Source organism: Crinia signifera, chromosome 7, assembly GCF_055691185.1.
Source record: "Crinia signifera chromosome 7, ASM5569118v1, whole genome shotgun sequence".
Classification (NCBI taxonomy): Eukaryota; Metazoa; Chordata; class Amphibia; order Anura; family Myobatrachidae; genus Crinia; species Crinia signifera.
In genome coordinates, this window is record NC_139223.1 from 155,784,952 (window position 1) to 155,806,372 (window position 21,421).

The 21,421-nt window shown below is 43.1% G+C and overlaps 2 protein-coding genes across 5 annotated transcripts in view; both read right to left on the reverse strand.

The window, feature by feature from the left end:
* The window catches only part of CACNB4 (calcium voltage-gated channel auxiliary subunit beta 4), a 200,352-nt gene extending 190,955 nt beyond the window's left edge, over positions 1 to 9,397 (reverse strand). For 3 of the 4 annotated variants that reach the window (XM_083154042.1, XM_083154040.1, XM_083154039.1), the window contains exons 1-2: positions 6,780 to 9,397; positions 6,319 to 6,402 (exon numbers count right to left, since the gene is read on the reverse strand). In XM_083154042.1, the coding sequence (XP_083010168.1) occupies positions 6,319 to 6,402; positions 6,780 to 6,842 (147 nt within the window). In that variant the 5' untranslated portion in view covers positions 6,843 to 9,397. The remainder of the gene's footprint in view (positions 1 to 6,318; positions 6,403 to 6,779) is intronic. The other variant, XM_083154041.1, reaches the window with a different exon arrangement.
* Positions 9,398 to 14,085: 4,688 nt separating this feature from the next.
* STAM2 (signal transducing adaptor molecule 2) overlaps positions 14,086 to 21,421 on the reverse strand; it is a 53,711-nt gene continuing 46,375 nt past the window's right edge. The window contains exons 13-14 of the mRNA XM_083154045.1: positions 17,617 to 17,795; positions 14,086 to 17,195 (exon numbers count right to left, since the gene is read on the reverse strand). Of these exons, the coding sequence (XP_083010171.1) occupies positions 16,979 to 17,195; positions 17,617 to 17,795 (396 nt within the window). The 3' untranslated portion in view covers positions 14,086 to 16,978. The remainder of the gene's footprint in view (positions 17,196 to 17,616; positions 17,796 to 21,421) is intronic.

Below are 21,421 nucleotides of genomic sequence, written 5' to 3' on the forward strand. Positions count from 1 at the left end.
AACCTGCGAGTGCACTTCTAAGCATCTCCACCAGGCTTGCCATCTGCGCCGGAGGCAGAATCTGAGGCGATTTACATCCATCGCAAATATTGCCCACATGCTTTTCTGGCAGCAAAAGATCACATAAACTGCACTTAGGCACATTGACTTTTTTTGGCTTAGCCTTGGACTCCTTGTCCTTGCTTGACTCTGATCTACAACACAATAAAAAATATTTTACCCTCAGAATATAGAAAAAAATCCCTGCAAGCTATACACCAACAACCACAGGGATACAGGCTTACCCTGACTTTTTAACAGACTGCCGTTTTTCCTCCTCCATGGTATCAGGGGCGCAGCACTAACAATAATAAAAACCAGAGTGAATCCACCATATGGAAAAAACACATTTCACTCCTCCTGCATAATGAGTGATCCTACCTGCACCACTTCGCAATACTAGGTCACCGCTGATAACACAATACACCACAGCACTTCTCCGCAATACTACTAAACCTATCAAACACAGAAAAACACATATGAGCCCAGCGCTCCTTATAAGTGGTGCAGTGGAGGGGTAGATAAGCCAAAAAAAATATCAATACCGTTGGTGGTATAGTGCTTACCGCGTCACCGCGTCTCCGCGTCCTCGTGCGTTCTCACAGAACGCTGTCCCCCGACTTCCGCCACACTCCGGCGGAAGTCGTCACTCTTATGCGCCGCCGCCGCCTGATGACGTCCGCCCGCTTTCCCTATGGATGAACGCAGGCCCGGCGTGACGCGCGCTCCACACTGCCTATGTGCCACGCCGGGGACGCCGCCGCTTGTAGCTCACCCTGGGGGTCGCATGCAGCACCTGGAGCCGATGCTCCCAGAGGCCAGCTCCACCTCTCCTCCGCTTGCCAGAACGCCGCAGCGGTGGCTTGGGAGATATCTGCACTTCACAGGGTAAGCCCTTACACCTTCACTACCCCAGAAAGGGAAAAAAAGACACTGAGCCAAGGAGGAGGCGCCCTAATATAGGGGGATGGTGTCTTTTTTTTCCCTTTCCTGTCACTACCCACGGGGGAGGAACCCATGTTGTAATGGCTGCCATGGGGAGGTAGAAGAAAATATATTTGTGTGTATATTATGTGTTTATACAGCATAAATGCAAGATACTTCAAAATACATCATTGAAATATTAAAATATTCCGAAATACGGAATAATCCGTTATCCAAAATTCTCCTGGTCCCAAACATTTTGGATAAGGGATACTCAACCTGTACACCCAATCATCTGTGGGCTGGAAATACAGGCACATGCCATGAGGCCCCACCCCGCAACTTGTGTCTGTGTCAGAAACCAGAGATCTTGTGGAGTTCATGCCTACACTAGTGTTCATTTTAGCAGCCTGCACCTTTCAAAAACCATGCAGTTCCTCTTTCCTGCCTGGGGTGTCGCTGTCTGCTGTGGTCCTTATCGCATTGTGGCCAGTATCTATATAGAGACCAGACTGTACTAGAAGCGCCAAAGCAGACAGACAGTGACACCCCATGTAGACAGAAGAACCTACACAGGTTTTGAAAGGTGCAGGTTACTAGAATTATCACTACATCCACATGCCAAAGTTGTTTTGGCAGCACAAGTAGGACTGTGCCTTTCTTAAGCACTTCTAGCAAAAGTGCTTCTTTGGGTCTAATGATACACACAGAAGTTATATGGTGGTGTTCTGATTTACGTGATGCTGTGAAACGGTTATAGCAGATGTGAAGCAGTTAGATTTGTTTGGGGAAACTGGGAAGTATCTCCATTCGGTCAAGTAATTGTTTGATGAAATTGGATTGTTTTCTGCAACTGTAACATTTCCTGAGATAGAAACGGACTCTGATCATGCAAACTAGACTACCAAATCACTGTCCTAACGTGTGGGGACTGTATTGAGGGTCTGGGGGGTCCTAAAAGAGGAGCGTCCTGAATCTATCTGGCAATATAGCATCAAGCATATTCCAGGGCTAAAGCAGGTACGATCCATTCAATGACAGCCACCAAAGTCAGGAAGTCACACATCCTGCTACCATCTCAGACCAGGATACCTTCATTGATTGCTCAATGCTGAAATTCTGATACTCACACGCCTATTGTAGGTGACTGTGGTGGGTGGACGCTCTGACGGCCCCATATGCAGCAATCACCGTGTGTTTTGACACCTTTCTATAAGAGTCAGCATTATATATTTGTATCAAGAAAAGCAGCAGGTCTTCTGAAGGAGTGGAGAAGACACATCAACAAGCCCAGGGCCCTTATTCCACTTATCGTGGAATCAGTCCTTTGCTCCTCGATCACAATCTGGTACGGAGGGGCCCACGAGTCTGACAAACGCAGACTGCAAAGGGTAGTGATGACAGCAGAGAAGATCATTGGGGCTGGCCTCCCCCCTGTACAGGAACTGCACTCAGCTAGGGTAAATAAGCGTGCGGTGAAGATCGCGGCAGACAAGCTTCACCCTGGCCACAACCTATTTGACATGCTCCCATCGGGCAGACGATTCAGGTCGATCCCTGCCAAATCATCAAGAACCGCGAGAAGCTTCTTTCCGACAGCTATCCGCCAATTAAACAATTTATGACAACCTAATGCAAATAGTAACGCCCAACTGTGCTTGCCTTCCACTGAAATGTAAAACAGTCACTTTATGTATGCGAAAAAGTTGAAATATCTTTTATGTCCACCCCCCTCTTGTATCCACCTTGCTTGTAGCTGCACCGCAATCCGCAAAAAAATATACGCGAGTATACATGGCCAATAAAAGTTGATTTGATTTATAACCTTGTTGCCAGCTTACTGGTGTGCTTCCTAAATATAAAAAGGACTACTAAATATGTGTTATTTGCACATAAATATCAAGCCCAGAGACCATAGCTATACTACTTATTTTTAGAAGTGATAGTTATTTTCATGTGACATTGCTTCTGCCGTCAGGTGTAAAGAATCCGGTGAACAAGTCCTTACCGTGGGAGTACGTGAGAACAGGGCCGGGAGCTAGCTCCTGTATATCATAAATGTCACATGTGTGACATAACGTTGGTAGCTGGTAACTGGACCCGGGGGGAAATACTAACCAGTGTAAGCCTATTTATTTCATATAGGTGTATTGTTTTTATGGGGAGAAAAGTATGTCATAGAAGGATATAGGACATCCAATTACTGACTTGATATTTGCTGATATTCCAACTAGCAATATATATTATGGGTGACTTTTCTGATTGGCTCTGCACTACTACAATATAGAGTTCACCAACATGAAAGAAATAGCGGTGACATCAGTCAACTGGTTTGGCTAGGAACTTCAATCTGCAAATCTGGAAGTAGAGGATGTGACGGACAGCCTGGTTCTAGAGCTACATGGATTGGGGACCAGGATTTGGACACATTTTTATGCATAATTTGAGAGACCACACATAAATATTTGAAGAGTGTTCTCCTAATTTGGCAGTTGGGAAGCAGTTATGCAATAACAAATACACAAGAGGTTAAAAACAAATGTGCATTCTAGTAATAAAAGTGTTATAACACAGAATGCTTTATTATACATAGGATTTGACCCCCTAAATTGCCAGGATTTTAATACCGGGATTGAAGTATCCAATCCAGGGATTTTGGGATTAGACTGCGCATGCGCAGTGTAATGCCAGGCAGCATCTAAGCACCACGTCAGATGCTGCCTGGCTGTTTATGACCATGGCGTGCAGTTTGATGGTCAGAAGTGACACTGCACAGGCCGCACTGCCGCATATCCGCTTCCGTATGTACCTCCCGGCCACACTGCCTGCTTGCTCTGCTGCCACCCACCCGCTCACATCTGGAGGTACCAGACACCCCCGTACTGCTGCCGTCTGCCCTGCCCCCAGCTTGCAATCCATGTAAGTCAATGTTTGGGGCAGCTGGTGGGAGGGTTTTTTTTTATTTTTTTTATAAGGGGTGCCAATCACAGGAATCCCGGGATTGAGCATTTTTCAATCCTGGATTCTACAGCTTCTATATATAATATCTACCTATCCACTTCACGCACTGGTCTCTGGCAAATGTATCAGACCCCTTCCAGTCATACTTACCTGAGCTCCCTTCCATGAATTCAGGTCAGGTGACGTTTACGAACATGGTTTGCTCATTGCAGTATGACCATGTGAGACACTATTACACCCCAGTGGCTATAGAATCACTACACAAATCGCAATGTCATGCTGTACTATACCTAACAAACCTCAGTCAAGCCAGGAAAGGAAAAAAAAATCATTATTTTGGGAGACAACACTTTAAATCATGGAATGTCCGAGTGAATCCCATGTCTTAGGTGGCTCTCCTGGATGTGGGGAAAAGTAGGCAAGTCTCCAGAAGTCTGCCTGCATCACCCAATTACTGAGTGAAATGCGCAGTCCAGGTGACTTTATATGAATTATGCAGAATAAGGTAGTGCCGGGCTACCCAGGTTTACATGGTCTATAATTATGGTCCAATGTTATCACACCACCCACCTTGGTTGCACAATGCCCTCTGCACCTTCCAGCTAACTGGCTACAACAGGAGGGGGCAGCCAAAAAGTCACCCAGCATTTTAGAACAATTTCTGTGGTTCTGCGCTGTGTTGCAAAGAGAGTGTATGCTACAAGGCCACCTGCCTTTCCAGCTCAATGCAAAGCAAGGCATTGCCAGGTAATCTGCAACAGTATAATCAACTACTACACACCAGAGAATAAATAATGAAACCTTGTAGCTATGTACACAGCTTCATCTAATTACCAGTTACCATGCGGTCAGTATAAAAGAGCAAGAAATCATTACAAAGCAACATATCTGACACTGTACAAATCATCATGTTTAATGACTACAGATAAAGCACTCTTATTCTGGATTAAGATTACCTAAAAAATACATGAAAGGTGTTACAGAAATACAAAATGTTCTAGTAACTTGCCGCTTAATATATACGGCATTTGGGATACCGGGAGTCATAAATCTGACCGCGACATTCCAATGCTCAAAATCCCAACAAGTGGGCAGTAAAGTATACCTACCCTCTCCCTCTCCACAATCTAACTCTAACCTCTCCCCCCCACACCGCAGCCTAACCATACCCAGCAAGTGCCTAATCCCAACCATACCCAGCAAGTGCCTAATCCCAACCATACCCAGCAATTGCCTAATCCCAACCATACCCAGCAAGTGCCTAATCCCAACCATACCCAGCAAGTGCCTAATCCCAACCATACCCAGCAATTGCCTAATCCCAACCATGCCCAGCAAGTGCCTAATCATAACCAGAAACTGGGTATATTTTTATTTTTTTAAATGGTATTGGACAGGCTCCATTCAACAAACTGTGCCATTCTGGAGCTTGTATTGCCCCTTCTGGAGTGTGCTTGTCCTGGGGGTATCTGCGATACCAGGTGGAAGAGGAGGAAGAGATTACAGTCTCCCTGTATGTTCTGGGGATGTAGTAAAAAAACATAACGGTCCGGACCATACAGGGAGGCTGTAATCTCTCCATCCACATCTCCCTGCTGTCACAGGCCCCACGGATGGGACACCCCCAACCAGACACCCACTGCAACCCCCCCCCCCCCCCCATTACACTATCATCTCTGAATGGCAGAGTTTGATGAATGGACCCTATCGGTCCAACATTCTGTCTGTCTATCTCACCTAACCCTACCCCTTTGTGCCTAACCTGCCCAGGCATACTAAGGATCGGAATGCTGATCTGGTCAGGATTTTGGCACCAGGATTTCAACTGCCCGCATCCCACCAGTATAATACGGCACTCTTGCAGCATAGGGGGTAACGGCGCATTTCACAAAATGACACCTTGCAGCACATAAATGCCCTGCGCAACAGGTCTGCTTAAATAGAACAGATCTAAAAGTTTAAGATCGTTATGATTGAGCGTCTAGACACATGTACAAACTCTGCTCTCAGCGTTCTAAAAACCCTCAAGGGACATTTGATATATTCAGTGTGGGTGTGTAATCAAATAAAATACAACAAAGCTAAATACAAAAATGTCCGTCGTTTTATTTTCCTTTAAATCTGGTTATCTTTACCGCATAATATTGGATTTAGGAAATATTAGAATGCCCAAGCTGTTGAATTTAATATACTCAAGATAAAAACAAATACCTTATATTATATAGACATATACATGACCTATGTTCATTCAGGATTTAGAAACCACAGGGGTTAAAAATTAAGAGGGGAATGGACATAGTTATATATTTCTATTACAGAGTAGACACATTGCATTTGCAATATTAAATCAAATCTGGATTGCATCGATAATGACAACAAATGCATAGATCCTACCTGTCGAAGAATGAAGCTTGTAGAGGTAGTACTCCCATCAGATCTCTTCAGCCTACTTCTTCTAGATGCTGTCCCTCTTGATACCTGATCTCAACAACAATGGAAAACTCCCTGAGTACAATGAAACCCAAAAACAATCTAACACTTTTACCGAGATACAGAAAGGATTTGATCTGATACATGGAGCACTCTTCGATAAGTCTTAATTAGTGATGAGACCCAATATATTCTATTTGAAATTTTGAACATCATCTTGAAAGGGTTAACAGCTCTATCACAACCTAGTAATAAACAGCATATTTTATGAACTACTCTCTTTGGAAAAGGAAATTACTTTCAATATGCAGGTAATCACCAAACAACACTTCTGTCCCTCTGCCCTAGCCTTTCTAGATCACTCCGGAACTAGAGGGGTCATTCAGAGTCATCGTGGTAGAGATGTTCTGTACTGATAGTTGTACCTGTGTTATCGGAGTATGCTGGGGTTCTGATATCCCGTTTTTTGGATAGGAATTCCTGGACATATCTACACAAGCATGTCCACTCAGCTGGAGTAAAAGGCAGATCCCTAAAGACGGATCACCAAATCTCACCCGTCTTCTGGTCTACCACCTCACAAGCTCTCCATAATCACCTTCGTCTCCAATGCCAGCATCATCACCAGAACTCCAAAATGGCATCTGAGAGCAGGGACAGATCAGCTGTCTGAGTCACTGGTGCTTTGCAAAGTATGTGCAGCCCATCGGCAGGTTCCCATTCCAGTCTCACATGTGCTCCCTTCTCCAGTCATTCAGTAGTAAGGTGCTTGCAGGCTGTGACCTACCTCTCAAGGTCTTCCAGGAAGAGAGAGCGAACTGGCAATCTTGAAATGTGGATTTAAATCGAGAGTCTGATAGGCTGTGGATTCTCCCAGGACCTGCCTTAACTGTGGAAATGTGAATTAACCTTTCATGGTCCAGAAAGGATTTTTCTTTTTGCTGTGACTCCTCTAGTTTGCCTGGATCTACTCTCACTTGGCAATTTCAGTGCTATATTATTATTTCACATGCATGCTTCTTGTGATTCTTTTTAAGAATACTCAAGGGCTCATTTTGCTTTGATTATTTTAGAAGCGTTTTGCTGTAATCTGCAGGCAGTCGCTGTTCAGAAGGCACTGCCATATGTCTCCATGCATCACTGTTTTACATTTTGTTCCACTTTCGTACAGGCAGTCTGTGCAGAAATCTGCAGAGATCCCATTGTACCAATTCTTTTCAGCCTCTCAAATAATGCACCAAGTTTAGCTCAGTCTTGGAAGACATCCAGATAATTGGTACCTTGATATTCTTGCATTGTCACTGTTCTTCGAGCGGAACGGAAAACCAAACGTGCATTTATTATAGTCAAGCAAAAATACAGAAATCAGAACTCCTTTCTAAATCTTATAGATGTCTACCGCAAATTTTGCAGCTTCAGGCATTATGTTAATCTCGACTCTAAATGATCAGGTCAGGATACCATTTGCATATTAGTTGGTTTTCGCCTACACACTTCTTTGTGCTGTTGACAAACTGAGGGGAAAAAGGTGTTCTAGGTAAGTCTCCAGCTATAGTTTCTCTGCTACAAGGGTGATCTCTGTAAGAACCAAGCCGCAAATGCTGAATATTCCTCAGTGCTCGGGGCAATGGTGCCCTTTGAAGCGAAACTGTGCAGAGTTTGTATATTCTCCCCGTGCTTGTGTGAGTTTCCTCCGGGTACTCCCGTTTCCTACCATATTCCAAAAGTATACTGGTAGGTTAACTGGCTTCCAACAAAATTAACCCAAGAGTGAATGTGTGTGCATGTGCATGTGGTAGGTAATATAGATTAAAAGCTCCACTGGGGCAGGGACTGATGTGAATGTTCAAATATTCTCTGTAAAGCGCTGCGGAATGGGTGTGCGCTATATAAGAAACTGTTAATAAATAAATTAAGTTTCATTAAAAGTTGAAATACTTCAGTGGGCTTTAACATTCATAGTGCTTCATTGTGGAACTATAAGTTCTAGGCTTAGAACAAAAAATAATAAGTAACAAGCAGGCAACTTAATTAGAGGTTATGGATAGGAAGTTTTGAGAAGCACGTTTGTTTTAATATTTTAATATTAGACAACAGTGCTGGATATTCAATGCGCAAGATATATTATAACAAAATGGAACGATCTACATCTTACAGGTAAAGTGAACACACACAATGATCACTAAATTAAGTAAAAGTCGCAGCTATTAAACTTACAAATGTAATTACAATTAAAATGTGAATTTTATTTCACCTAAGTAAAGGCCCCCATACATCTGCAACAGATTGGAACAAAATCTCCAGATCCGGGAAAGCCTGGTTATGAGAAGTAGGAATATTGAACAAGTATAAAAATCTCCATTTCCTGATCCAGTCAAGATTGTGATATCAGGGAAACAAAGAATTTCTCGACAAATTGCAGGCCGCTAAATGGCAAATCAGGGAAAGGGCATGTAGATGTATAGGAGCCTTAAGATGTGCTCAGCGATACTGATGCAAGATTCCAATTGCTTTACAGGTGCTCACTCAGAAATGACCAGACCTGCACAAATGGACAGCGTAATAATATAACACATCTGTCTATATAGTGTTGATGTTTTCATGCATTTATTGAACAGGAAAACATTGTAAAATGAAAGTAGGAAACCTAGGGGTAGATATAGGAAATAGAGATAAGGGAGAAGTGATAAAGTGCCTGGTATTTTATTACAGGCCAAGTAGCTCCTAGCCATTAAGTTACAGGCTGGGTTTAAAAAGGGTTTTAAAAAGGGACAGGTAGGAGCTTATTGGCCGGTTAAAGTACCAGGCACCCGATCGCATCTCCTCCCTTATCACTGGTTCATACATCTACCCCTTATTTTCCAATGGTTAGACATTTATTTCGGTACTTGTGAGTTATCTGGGCTGCCGATTTTTTGATTGTATGCCTTAAGTTAAGGCATACAATCAGATGCGATGCGATATCGCATCGCATGCGACCATCGGATGCGATGACCCGATTTTTCCATAGGAATCAATGTTAAAATGGACTGAGTCCATTTTAACATGGAATTCAATGGGAAAAAGGGGTCCTTTTCATACCCCTACTATCCAAGTGGGCATGGAGTTGGATATAAACCTGTGGCGAGCGAGGGGACGGTATTCTGTGTCCGCTCGCCACGCTTCGGGCTCGGTGGCTCGCTACGTTTGCCACAGGTTTATATCCAACTCCATGCCCACTTGGATAGTAGGGGTATGAAAAGGAACCCTTTTTCCCATTGAATTCCATGTTAAAATGGACTCAGTCCATTTTAACATTGATTCCTATGGAAAAAATCGGGTCATCGCATCGCATCCGATGGTCGCATGCGATGCGATGCGATGTGCCCCATCCGACCCGATTTAGAAATCGGCAGCCCGGATAACTCACAAGTACCTTTATTTCATATTGATTATCTTGCGTTTTATATAGCTTGTAACTTATAAATACAGGCTACACCTTTCCTTTTGGTGAAAAACTTCATTCATCTAGACCAGTGGTCTCCAACCTTTTTGGGGTCGGGAGCTACTCGCGACAAAATAAACCACCCGAAGAGCTACTAAAGTAAAAAATGTTAAAAAATCTGCATAATATAAAAAAAAACACACTGCAATGCCCCAGACATAATATGGCACACACTGTAATGTCCAATATGTCACAAACATAGCTCCCAACACTGGAGGCAGAGGAGAAGAGACATCTACGCGTGCCGAAGGCACGCGTCAAAAATCAGAGGGTTCAGCTACTACCGTGGAACTCCTGCGAGGCTACATCCCCCATTTTTTCCGCTATGGGGGCATGGTCAGCTCTCTAAGAGCTGTAGCCACATGGGGTGCGGCCATGGAAAATGGGGGTGTGATACACATATGCCCTCAATAGTGCAGTGCCGGATACACATGACCCCAATAGTGCAGTCCGTGATACCCATTATAAATATGCCCCGCACCGTGATGCTCCATTATACAAATGCCTCACACCGTGATGCACCATTATACATATGCCACACACCGTGATGCACCATTATACATATGCCACACACCGTGATGCTCATTATACATATGCCACACACCGTGATGCACCATTATACATATGCCACACACCGTGATGCTCATTATACATATGTCACACACCGTGATGCACCATTATACATATGCCACACACCGTGATACTCCATTATACATATGCCGCACACCGTGATACTCCATTATACATATGCCACACCGTGATGCTCCATTATGCATATGCCACAATGTGAAGCTCCATTATACAAATGCCCCACAGTGTGATGCTCCATTATACATATGCCACACACACAATGCCCATTATACATATGACACACACCGTGATGCACCATTATACATATGCCACACACCGTGATACTCCATTATACATATGCCACACCGTGATGCTCCATTATGCATATGCCACAATGTGAAGCTCCATTATACAAATGCCCCACAGTGTGATGCTCCATTATACATATGCCACACACACAATGCCCATTATACATATGCCCAACAACGTGATACTCCGTTATAAAAATGCCCCACACCGTGATGCTCCATTATACATATGCCACACCGTGATGCTCCATTATACATATGCCACACCGTGATGCTCCATTATACATATGCCACACCGTGATGCTCCATTATACATATGCCACACCGTGATGCTCCATTATACATATGCCACACCGTGATGCTCCATTATACATATGCCACACCGTGATGCTCCATTAATCATATGCCACACACTGTGATGCTCATTAAACATATGCTACACAAATGATGCCCATTACACATATGCCCCACACCTTGATGCTCATTAATTAATAATCATCAAGGTATCTGGGGCATATGCCACACATGATGCCCATTATACAAATGCCCCACAGCGTGAAGCTCATTATTAATGAGCATCAAGTGTGTGGCATCGTGTGTGGCATATGCCCCACACACCTTGATGATTATTAATTAATAAGTATCAAGGTGTGGGGCATATGTTTAATGGGCATTATTTGTGTGGCATATGTTTAATGACTCATTAAACATATGCCATACACATGATGCCCATTATACCTGTGGCGTCGATAAGTGCGGCAACCCGTGGACAAACAGTGCGCGGTGACGGGCGGGAACTCACTCAGGTCCGTGCGCTGCTGGGGAAACCTCTCCCTTCGCTCCCGGGCTGACAGTCACTCCAGGGTCCCTCTCTGCAGTCTGTCGCCGGTACGCCGCCGTGTAACCGCATACACACCTACACGGCCAATGCGTGGCAGGAGGACTCCGCCCACGCGTGCTCCTGCTGTGCTAGATGCCGCGAGGCGCATGCTGCTGCTGCGCCCGTTCCGCTTGATGGCGCTTAGAGGCGGTCGCACTCACCCTGCTCAGTCGCCGCCATTACACGAGCGGCAGCGGGGACTGGAGTCCCCGAGCTACTTTAAAACACCCGGCGAGCTACCCGTCGCTCGCGAGCGACGGGTTGGCGAACGCTGATCTAGACTCATCTAGTACATGCCTCACCTCAACATGTGACTACTATCTCTATGCAATTTGCACACGGGTACCCAACTAAAGCTTAACCTATCTACTATGGAGGGAGGGAAGATGTGCTGTTTTAAATAAACACCCCTCAAATCTTCCTGGCCAACAAAAACTCCTCAACCCTTTGACAGCCAACATCTGTAAGAGATGTACAAAATATCCACTAAAAATGCAAGAGTCGCTCACGTTTGTTATATAAATTCTAATAAAAAAATGTTGTGTAAAAAAAAAAAAAAAAAGACTATATTTCCTATAAAAGGTAACATTATGATGAATAAAAATGTTTGCGTGGCAATTTTCACACCTATTTTGACAGATTGCCTTGGCACTCAAAGGTTTTAATATCTTAAATCTGCTGACTTTAAGCCAGCCTCTATTCTGCAATACGGACCCTTTACCCCTCTGTCCAGGAGTTCCAGATAATTCAAGGGAAATAGTTAAAGATATTATTTTATGGATAGTCTCATCTGATGCGTACACAGCTTTAACAAGTGCATCTCACCGCTATACCTCTTGTCAGCTATGCCATTCCCTGCTATGCCAAACCAATCTCTCCTCAGTTGTTTGACGTGTAAGCATTCTCTGAAGACCCACCTCTTTGCAAGACCCTACCCTAATCCAATGGGTATGCTGGTCACTTGTAAATCCTCCTTACAGTCCCAATCTCCAGGCTGTGCTATACTCCTGCCTCTTGTCTTTGGAACTCCAGTATAAGGCCTCTAGTGAGTGAAGCGAGTCTTGTCTGCAGGTATATTGTGCTCTTTGCATGTCTCTTGCGTCTGTGCCATTTTCCTCATTGTCCACCGCAGTGGAGCACGGAGTTGCCATACAAATCAATGATGATGATATTAATTTTAGTGTGAAATTCAAGAGAGAGGTTTCAGCGGGAGGCAGTCAAAATCTCGACATTTAAAATCCCGACAAGGTCAAAATACCGACATATAGAATGTAGACAGGTGAAAAAGTCAACATTACTTTAATCGCGAGGTCGACATGGGTTTTTTCACAGTTTTTTTGACCCGATATGTGCCGACAGGCGGTATTTCATGCCCTACCACCCACTAGGGCGTGGTGGGAGAATAAAATAGTGTGCCGAGTGCAGCGAGGCACCATGCCCGAAGCATTGCAAGCGATGCTAAGGGCTGCGGTTAACTTCCAACTGTGTCCATGTTGACTGTGTCGACATTCGGATTAAAAAACTGAAAAAACCCATGTTGACCTCGCCACCTGTCGACCGAAAGTCATGTTGACTTTTTCACCTTTCACATTATATGTCGGTATTTTGACCTTGTCAGGATTTTAAATATCGGGATTTTGACCATGTCGGGATTTTGACCGTCGGTCAATGGCTGTCGGTCAATGGCTGTCGGTATTTTGACCATAGGGATTTCATAACGAATCCGTTTCAGCAGGGATAATTAGATCATTTTCAATTTGGTCAATCCACTCCCCAAAATGCTACGTCTACAACAAATAGCCTTCGCTCAGATAGATTTTATTGATTTTGATCTTGTAGGAGTTCCTGAGAACGTGTAGATTTGCCGTCACCCTAGTCTAAAACTACTAAATAATTAATTTTATAGAAAATTACAATTTAATTGACTTCTTACAAAAAGAATACAACAATGCTTTTTTTTGGGCAGCAATTTTTTTTTTAATTGGAAACCATCCTGAAAATAAATATAACAATTTAGTATTGTGCAAGGAAGAGAAACTAAGCACACCCCATTAACACCAAATGAACCCTGCTTAAGGCAGCATCAAAGGATAAAATAATTATTACACTATCTACATAGTATCTTGCAAATTATGCAATCCGATTACAAATTGGAGATTACACTCAAACTCCTACCGCCCCCACCCCTCCCCCCAAAACAGGCATAACAATGCTGGCATATATACAAATTAAGCGCCTCTGCTCCAAAGAGAAATGGTTTACATAGCCGTATATATAAAATTTAACAGACAACGGTCTATATAAGACTCGGAGAACAAGTGTCCTTTCAGCTGTTGTTGAATAACCAATTCCAGATGACCGGATACAAGATAACTCATCAACAGACTTAAAAGTACACATTAAACCACTTTGGTCTATATACACTATTTATACATTTTATACCGTATGTCAAACTAGATCTTTAGGTAAATGCATTCAATCTAGATCAATTCACTCTCAAGCATTTATTTTTAGAACACAACACACATCAGCATCTCAAGCACAAGTGTATGAATGGAATTCCTCCTATAAAATGACATTTAGACTGGACAGAAATGAATTGATGAAATAAAGAATGTAATAGGGCAATATAATGTTATACAAAAAATGCAACTGCTTTAGAAGTGAACCGACAGTTTGGACAAATAAGTGTGACATTTGCTGTAAATAAGAGGCTGATATAGGAATATAAAACTACATTACCATTATATAGTCCACTAGACTCACTTGAGCAGTAAAAATGGCTACACGTATTCACGGAGCGGAGGGCTCGTTTCTTACTGCTCAGGTGAGCTGGTCTGCACACAAGGGAAATATTTTAAGTAGTATAAAACCCATCATAAAAGGTTTAATAACTTTTTAAAAGTATACCTATTGCCTGCATAGCGGAGACAGCCAATTCCTGAGCCAAACATTCATAAGAGTACGGTCTTTCCCTTCACTAGGAGACAGCGAGCTTGAGTAACACCCGCTTCCTAGTCATTTAATAAGCTGTATTTTCTGGGTTCTTGGTTCATCTGATCGGACTGCATCCACTGAGTGAAGTACATGAGTTACTGGCAAATTGCTAGGTTGCACCCTCGAAAATTTAAATTCCGCTCATGCAATGGCTTTCGTCTATGTATAAGCAACAAATAAACTTTAAGAACATTCATTTAAATTAGTTTTTTTTTTAATTAAGGTGCCATTGTACGTGCATGAGTCATCACAACCTTACACATTTATCCACGCTCTTAGAAATTAAAGTAGAAATCACAAAATGTCATCTCCAGATGGTTTACACCAATACACACAAAACACTTATTGTACATCTCTTCCAGTAAATCAGTGAGTTCCAGTGGCCACGAGACAAAAGACTGGAGTCAGCACCAATACACAGAGGAGAAAAAGCATACAAAAATAAGACGACCCCCCCCCCCCCCCTAAAAACCATGGCATGGAGTCTGAATACAAACAATGCTTCCATGCAGTATCAAAATTACTTCACATCAGTGAAAATTTCTCTTTTTTGACTTGCGGGCAAATAAATTGAAGGTTAACCATATAATGATGTCAACAACTTTCCATGCTACCATCCCATTTTATGCCCTTGCCCTCTGGTCTGCTTCACAAGTGCAACTGGAGGAGAAAGGAGAAGTCCTTGGCCATTGCGGTTACTGCTGCAATGAATCCCTTTTGATAATGTGCTGTCCACCCCACCTAAAGCTATTCTGAAACTAGAATGTTCTGTTTGATATTTCTAGGATAAAAAACAGATATTGGAAAGAAGTTTTTGGTGTGCCCTTTGTAAAACACAAACAACAAACAAATGAGCATCTCCTGGCCAAGTGAAATTACAATATGTAAGGTGCAGTTAGTAGAAGAGAAAACAATGTAATTTTAAAATTAGTCTTATTTTAAGGGGGATATTCAATCCTGGGTCACGATTGTCGGGCTGGCTCGACAGTCGAGACCCTGTCCCTTTCTCAGCTGGCTCGACGGTGATTCCACAGGCGGCATTCATTGTCCAGCCTGCCGAACGCCGAGAAGGGGGTGTGGCTGCGAAATACGGCCATGGATCGTTGATCTGCGGTCGGGAGCTTGACAATCCACGGCCGTTCTCGGCAGATCGGGCCCGTTCTGCCGAGATCCCTGTACAATGATGTCGGAAAAGACAGCACTGAATAGGGCCCCGCCGTGATTTCCCCAGTCGGGAATAGCGGGCGGGAGATTGGCTACCCCTCACAGTTTGCATCACCCTAATTGATATCAACAATATTTTAGGCCAACCACCCTTGCATGTAAAGGAAACAGTCAACTAAACAGTATAATCTTACCCAATTTTTTAAGAATAACTTGCACAGGGAAGAATCCCTTATAGAAAGTTACTTAATACTTTCTTTATTACTGCAGTGACAAAATGACCTTCCTTAGTTTCCAGTTACCAATCGGCTCTTGGGACTGACATACTGTACTTTCCCCTGCGACGCTAATATTTGCAATCAGTTATTCCTCATCTGTTTTTATAGTATTGTTTTTAAAATATTTTACATGACATTATTTTAATTTATGTTGTGTTTAAACACTTAAAAGAGAACATTCTGTTTTTTTTCTCATTCATATTCCCCAACTGATAACACAATTTGTAAATCTGTGTTATTTATAATCCAGCTGTATGGGTTTGAAATCTACAGTACTGTTGCGGGAGGACCTGATGTACCTGTATTAGGTGTATTTGTAAATTAACTATTAAGGGTTCTCGCATCAACAACACCAATTCCCACTCTAAAAAAAAATAAAAAATAATAAATATGCTTTATGCTCATCAATTTTGGGAATACAGATTTTAACAGAAAATTGGTTTAGCGCCTTTTTAAATCCTGTATTTTTCCCATAATACGACCCAAGAAAGACAGCATCAAGTATAACATTAGCACTGTCTCAAGACACAGGATACGGAGAATGAAATCCGTTACCTTTTAGAGCCTTTCCGCTGTATAATGTGGTACTTAAAAGCGTTACTATTTTTAAATCTTAATCGAACCAGTTGGCAAAAATCTACTGTTAATTACTACTTAAACTTTTGCAGCTGGAGCTGTTCAATAAAGAAACAGCATTGTCTCAACCTAAGACACAAAGTGTTTGTAATAAACGATCAGTATGAATATTCGGGGGGGGGGGGGGGGGGGGGGGGAATGCACACCATTATATGTATTGTTGGAATCCCATACTTCCTCATGGTCCACGATACATATGAATACACTGTCCTATTGTGTTTACAACCATAGTTTTGGAGTTATGACTTAAGAACCTTGTGACTGACACAAGGATAACTTTGCAGAGGTCAATGAGGATTTGTAAGTCTCAGAGAAGAGGCTGCTGGTAGTAAGTTGGGGGCTGTGGAGGAATTGAGTGCAAGGGGCCGGCCATTGTGTAGTTGGATCCTGGAGGCAGAGAGGATGTTGCGTTTTGATATGCTGACATATCTGCTGACATTCCCATTGGCTGGCCATAGCTTTGGGCTCCTTGGACAGAGGTTTGATTTAAATATTGAGGATTTGAACCAGCATCGTGGCCAGTGCTGAAAAAAATAAAATAAAAAAACAAAATTAAAAATGTTCAAAATATCTGTATATGCAGGTTGAGCATCCCTTATCCGAAATGTTCGGGACCACAAGCATTTTGGATAAGGGATTTTTGCAGATTTGGGAATTTTCTTTTCTTGTCTGATGTCCACCGCAGCCTTCAGGATCCTCTTCAGCTACATTATCTCCATTCCCAGGGGTGCATTGTGCATCCTTGGCACCAGGGATGCCACTGAAGAGGATTCCGATGGCCACTGTGGACACCAGGGGACGAGGCAAGTATGGAAGAAAAAAAAAAGAGGCGGGGGGAGAAAAAAACAAATACACTACTGGAATATTCTAAAATAAACATTGTTTCGGAATATTTCGTTTGTTGGAATATACGGATAAACTCAACCTGTATAATGAACACTTTACCTTAGATACGGAGTGTGAGCCGCTTGGGTGGTTACTGTAGAGTTGATGTTTGGTGGTAGAGATCTCAAAGCACCAATATGATCAGGATTCATGGTGTATCCTTGAGCGAGTGTTTGGGGATGTACCTGGGGCATAGCATGTACCATGTAGCTTCCACCCTGAGGCTGCCCCGGATAGCCCTAGAATGTGAACACAGTGCTGAATTAGTGCAAACAATAACTTATCCTACACAAATGAATTAGGAAAATTACCTCTAATGTAATTCCATCTTAAAATAAGATTCATGATAAAACAGAATATAAACCCAAGAAATAAGTCCTTGCCCATGAATCCCTAGGAAAGGCTTGAATCTGATCACAATACAAGTCCTAGTGGGTGAAGAGCCACCTGCAGTGATGGAACAGGCTATGTACCATTAGTGTTCCCGCTAGGCTGTTTTAGCATACTGCCCAAAATTAGAAAAAAAGCAGCTTGTGAGACCCCAATAACATCAGACGGCCCCTCTGACCTACCAGCACCACCAATCCATGGTCAGTGATGATCGGCAACCCATAGAGGGAATCGCGGAAATGAAATATGTTAAAAAAAATCAGATATACAGATACCGACCGTATTCAGTAATTATGGAGGAATCAAGTTCTCATCATGTTTAATATTCCAGGTTCCAAGACCCAGCTGTCGGGTGATCGTATAATATCCCATTATATACGGGTGTTTTTACTGATCAAACGCGACAGCTTAATGTTGGGATTCCGTAACATTAATTAAACAATGATCATGGTAAATGAGTATCTGCTTCAAGCTGGACTACGATTTTACCTATTCCGAAGCGCCACTGCAGGTGAGGCAAATATAATGAGTTAGATTTTTTGGGCGAGTTATTTTGTTTCTGTGAAGAGTAAATACCGGCTGCTGTATTTTACACTGCAAATTAAATTTCAGATTGAACACATCTCACCCAAATCTAATGGGGCCTGCATAAGTAGCGATATACAGGCATCACTCAGAAAATGGCCCTATATCGCTGTGTGTAGGGGCCACAGCGATGCACAGCCTTGCGCGTCGCTGTTAATTGGTCGGGCCAGTGGTATCACCGGAGAACACTGGCCCTGACAGCTCTTGCAGCACTGTGTGCTGAGCGATCTGAGCTTTCTTGCAGTGCTCAGAATGCTCATTTACATTTGCACCACCTGCAGTTCAACATACAGTAGTTCTGCCCATTGTGATGTTCCGCAACATCTTCAGTTGTCTGTACATGCAGGACAATGGAACATATCACTAACCATGGCCCCTGCAATATGCATATGATACACATATGCAGACCTTTCACATACGATGTATCGTATGCGATTCCCAGCCTAGCATGCCAAGAATCTTGGCGAGGCGACTTATCTATAGTTCATCATACGCCATCTTCAGGCTACAAAGCGATGCATCAGATGTCAAACCCATGGGATTTGGTCACTTATCTAATTTACTACCAAAATCGGCTAAAAAGGGACCAAATCGCAGGAGAATCACCCTAGTGTATGAGCACATTAACACCGCCAATAATACACTCCTTTAATAAAGTAGTATCATTTTGATCAGCAGCTCCACACAAAAGTGCTAAACTTCCCACGCTGACTGGAAAAATGCAGTTTAAAAATATCTACAGTACAGAGTAGATTCACAGCAGCTGTTTAAATCTCTTATACAACTTGTACAGGGGCAATAATAGATGTGCAGAAGCACTAAGTGATGGCCAACCTCAACCTAGCTGTTGAACTACACATCCCAGCATGCCCTGCATCAGTTTTAGCATGGCCAAATAGCAAAACTGCATTACGTCAACATGGTCAAAAGGACAACACAAACATTGGGTCGACACGGGAAAAGCCGGTCCACAAGAACTTTTCATGTGGCTTTTTCATACCGAACTGTCCACGTGCACATATAGCGGGAGAACATAGCACGGTGCCGCGTGCAGGAAGTATGGGGAGTGAAGCGAGCCACGGTACACTTATGTGTTCACCAAAAATCATGAAAACTATGAAAAAACTGAGATCAACATTTTCTATGTTAACCTATTGCTTTTGACTAGCCTATGACCCATACCCAAAATAACACTGGGTACATTGTCATGGGTATATGGAGCGGAGCTGAGTATATTACACTTCACAAACAGAAGAGTGAGAACCTAGCACAGAACAATAGAATGAATTACAACCAGGTGACTTTAACCATGGCGAGATAGAACAGAGGAATGTAGAAGTGTAATATAGCAGGAGGGGTCTTATAGGCCATCTGATTCCAAGCTCTTCCACACAGCTTCTCTTGTTAACAGTCCAATCTGCTGAAGTCAATGTCAAGGGTCAGTATAGACAGCGGTATCGGAGGAAGATCAAGGTGGATGTTTCCCAGAGACAACTATATATAATACATGTCACTGCTGCTCTCAGTCTAAACTGTGGATCAAGCTGTGCTTCATTATTCAGAAAGCTTCTGACTTACACGGGTCAGCTGCTCTGAGATGTACAGAAGCGTTCCTGAGTAAGGGGATGTTTTCATAGAAAACAATATTCACCCCTACATGTACAGAGAGGACTCTTAGTGATGCTCAATGTGAGGCTTATACATATCACAAGCAAAATGACTGCTTATTGGGGGTTCCAGTATTAAACGGCAGCTTTTACTGTGTTTTTGCACGGCAGTTACAACTAATGCATGAATATATACACTGATAGAAAATAAATCTTACATGATTTCCAAGCCAGCTAAGACACCAGGAGGTATATTTACTAAAGTGTGGGTTTATAGAGGTGGATATATTGCCCAATAAGGTGCTAAATAAGTAGCATCTGATTGGTTGCTGTAGGCAACATAGCTACCCACACTTTAATAAATATGTCCTCAGGTATCAAATGCATCTTTCCAAAAAATAATCAAAAGTGATGACATCATGTAGGGACAATGGTGTTTCCATGGGAAACCGTTGCTGATCACGGTGTGCTGTCCCTGCAGTGCCCTGACAGCTGGAGCAGTTGTGTGCCACATAAAAACGATATTACGCCACGAAAAGCTGGAGGTCACTCAATATTTTTGTGGCCTCTCACGGACATTGCTCTCCGATTCTTGCAGACCAGAAAAATAGAGCCCGATTCAGAGGTGGACACAGTTGCATTCGCTATAGCGGCCGTTGTCTGTACACTGGCTGCAATAATATGCAAATGCCCCGTGCACAAGCACGTGACCGAAATCACCAAGACACCGACTTTTAGAGAGTGGACAGCAACACTGGGCTTTACACTGAATGTTAAAATCCTGCTATAAATGTGTACCCCCCCCCCCCCGCGCCGGGTCTCAGTTTACACTGACCTCTGAATTGCCCAAAAGTCTGTTCAAACCCCAGCAGAACGCTTCTTCTGCATACGAGCGCCCCATTTCCACTGTGTTGCTCCCCAGGGGTGTGGATCGTATTGTCGACCCGACTTAGGTTGACAGTCATTATGTTGACACCATCGGGTTAACAGGCAGCTAGGTCGACATAAGTGAAGGTTGACATGTGTCTAGGTCGACATGGGACAAGGTCGACATGGGACAAGGTCGACAAATGCGTTAGGTCGACATGGGGTCTTTCACAGTTTTTTTACCCGAATGTCGACACAGTCAACATGGATACAGTTGAAAGTCAACCGCAGCCGCTTGCAATGCTTCGGGCATGGTGCCTCGCTGTGCTCGGCACACCATTTTATTCTCTCACCACGCCCTAGTGAAAGGTAGGGCATGAAATACCGCCTGTCGGCACATGTCGGCTCAAAAAACA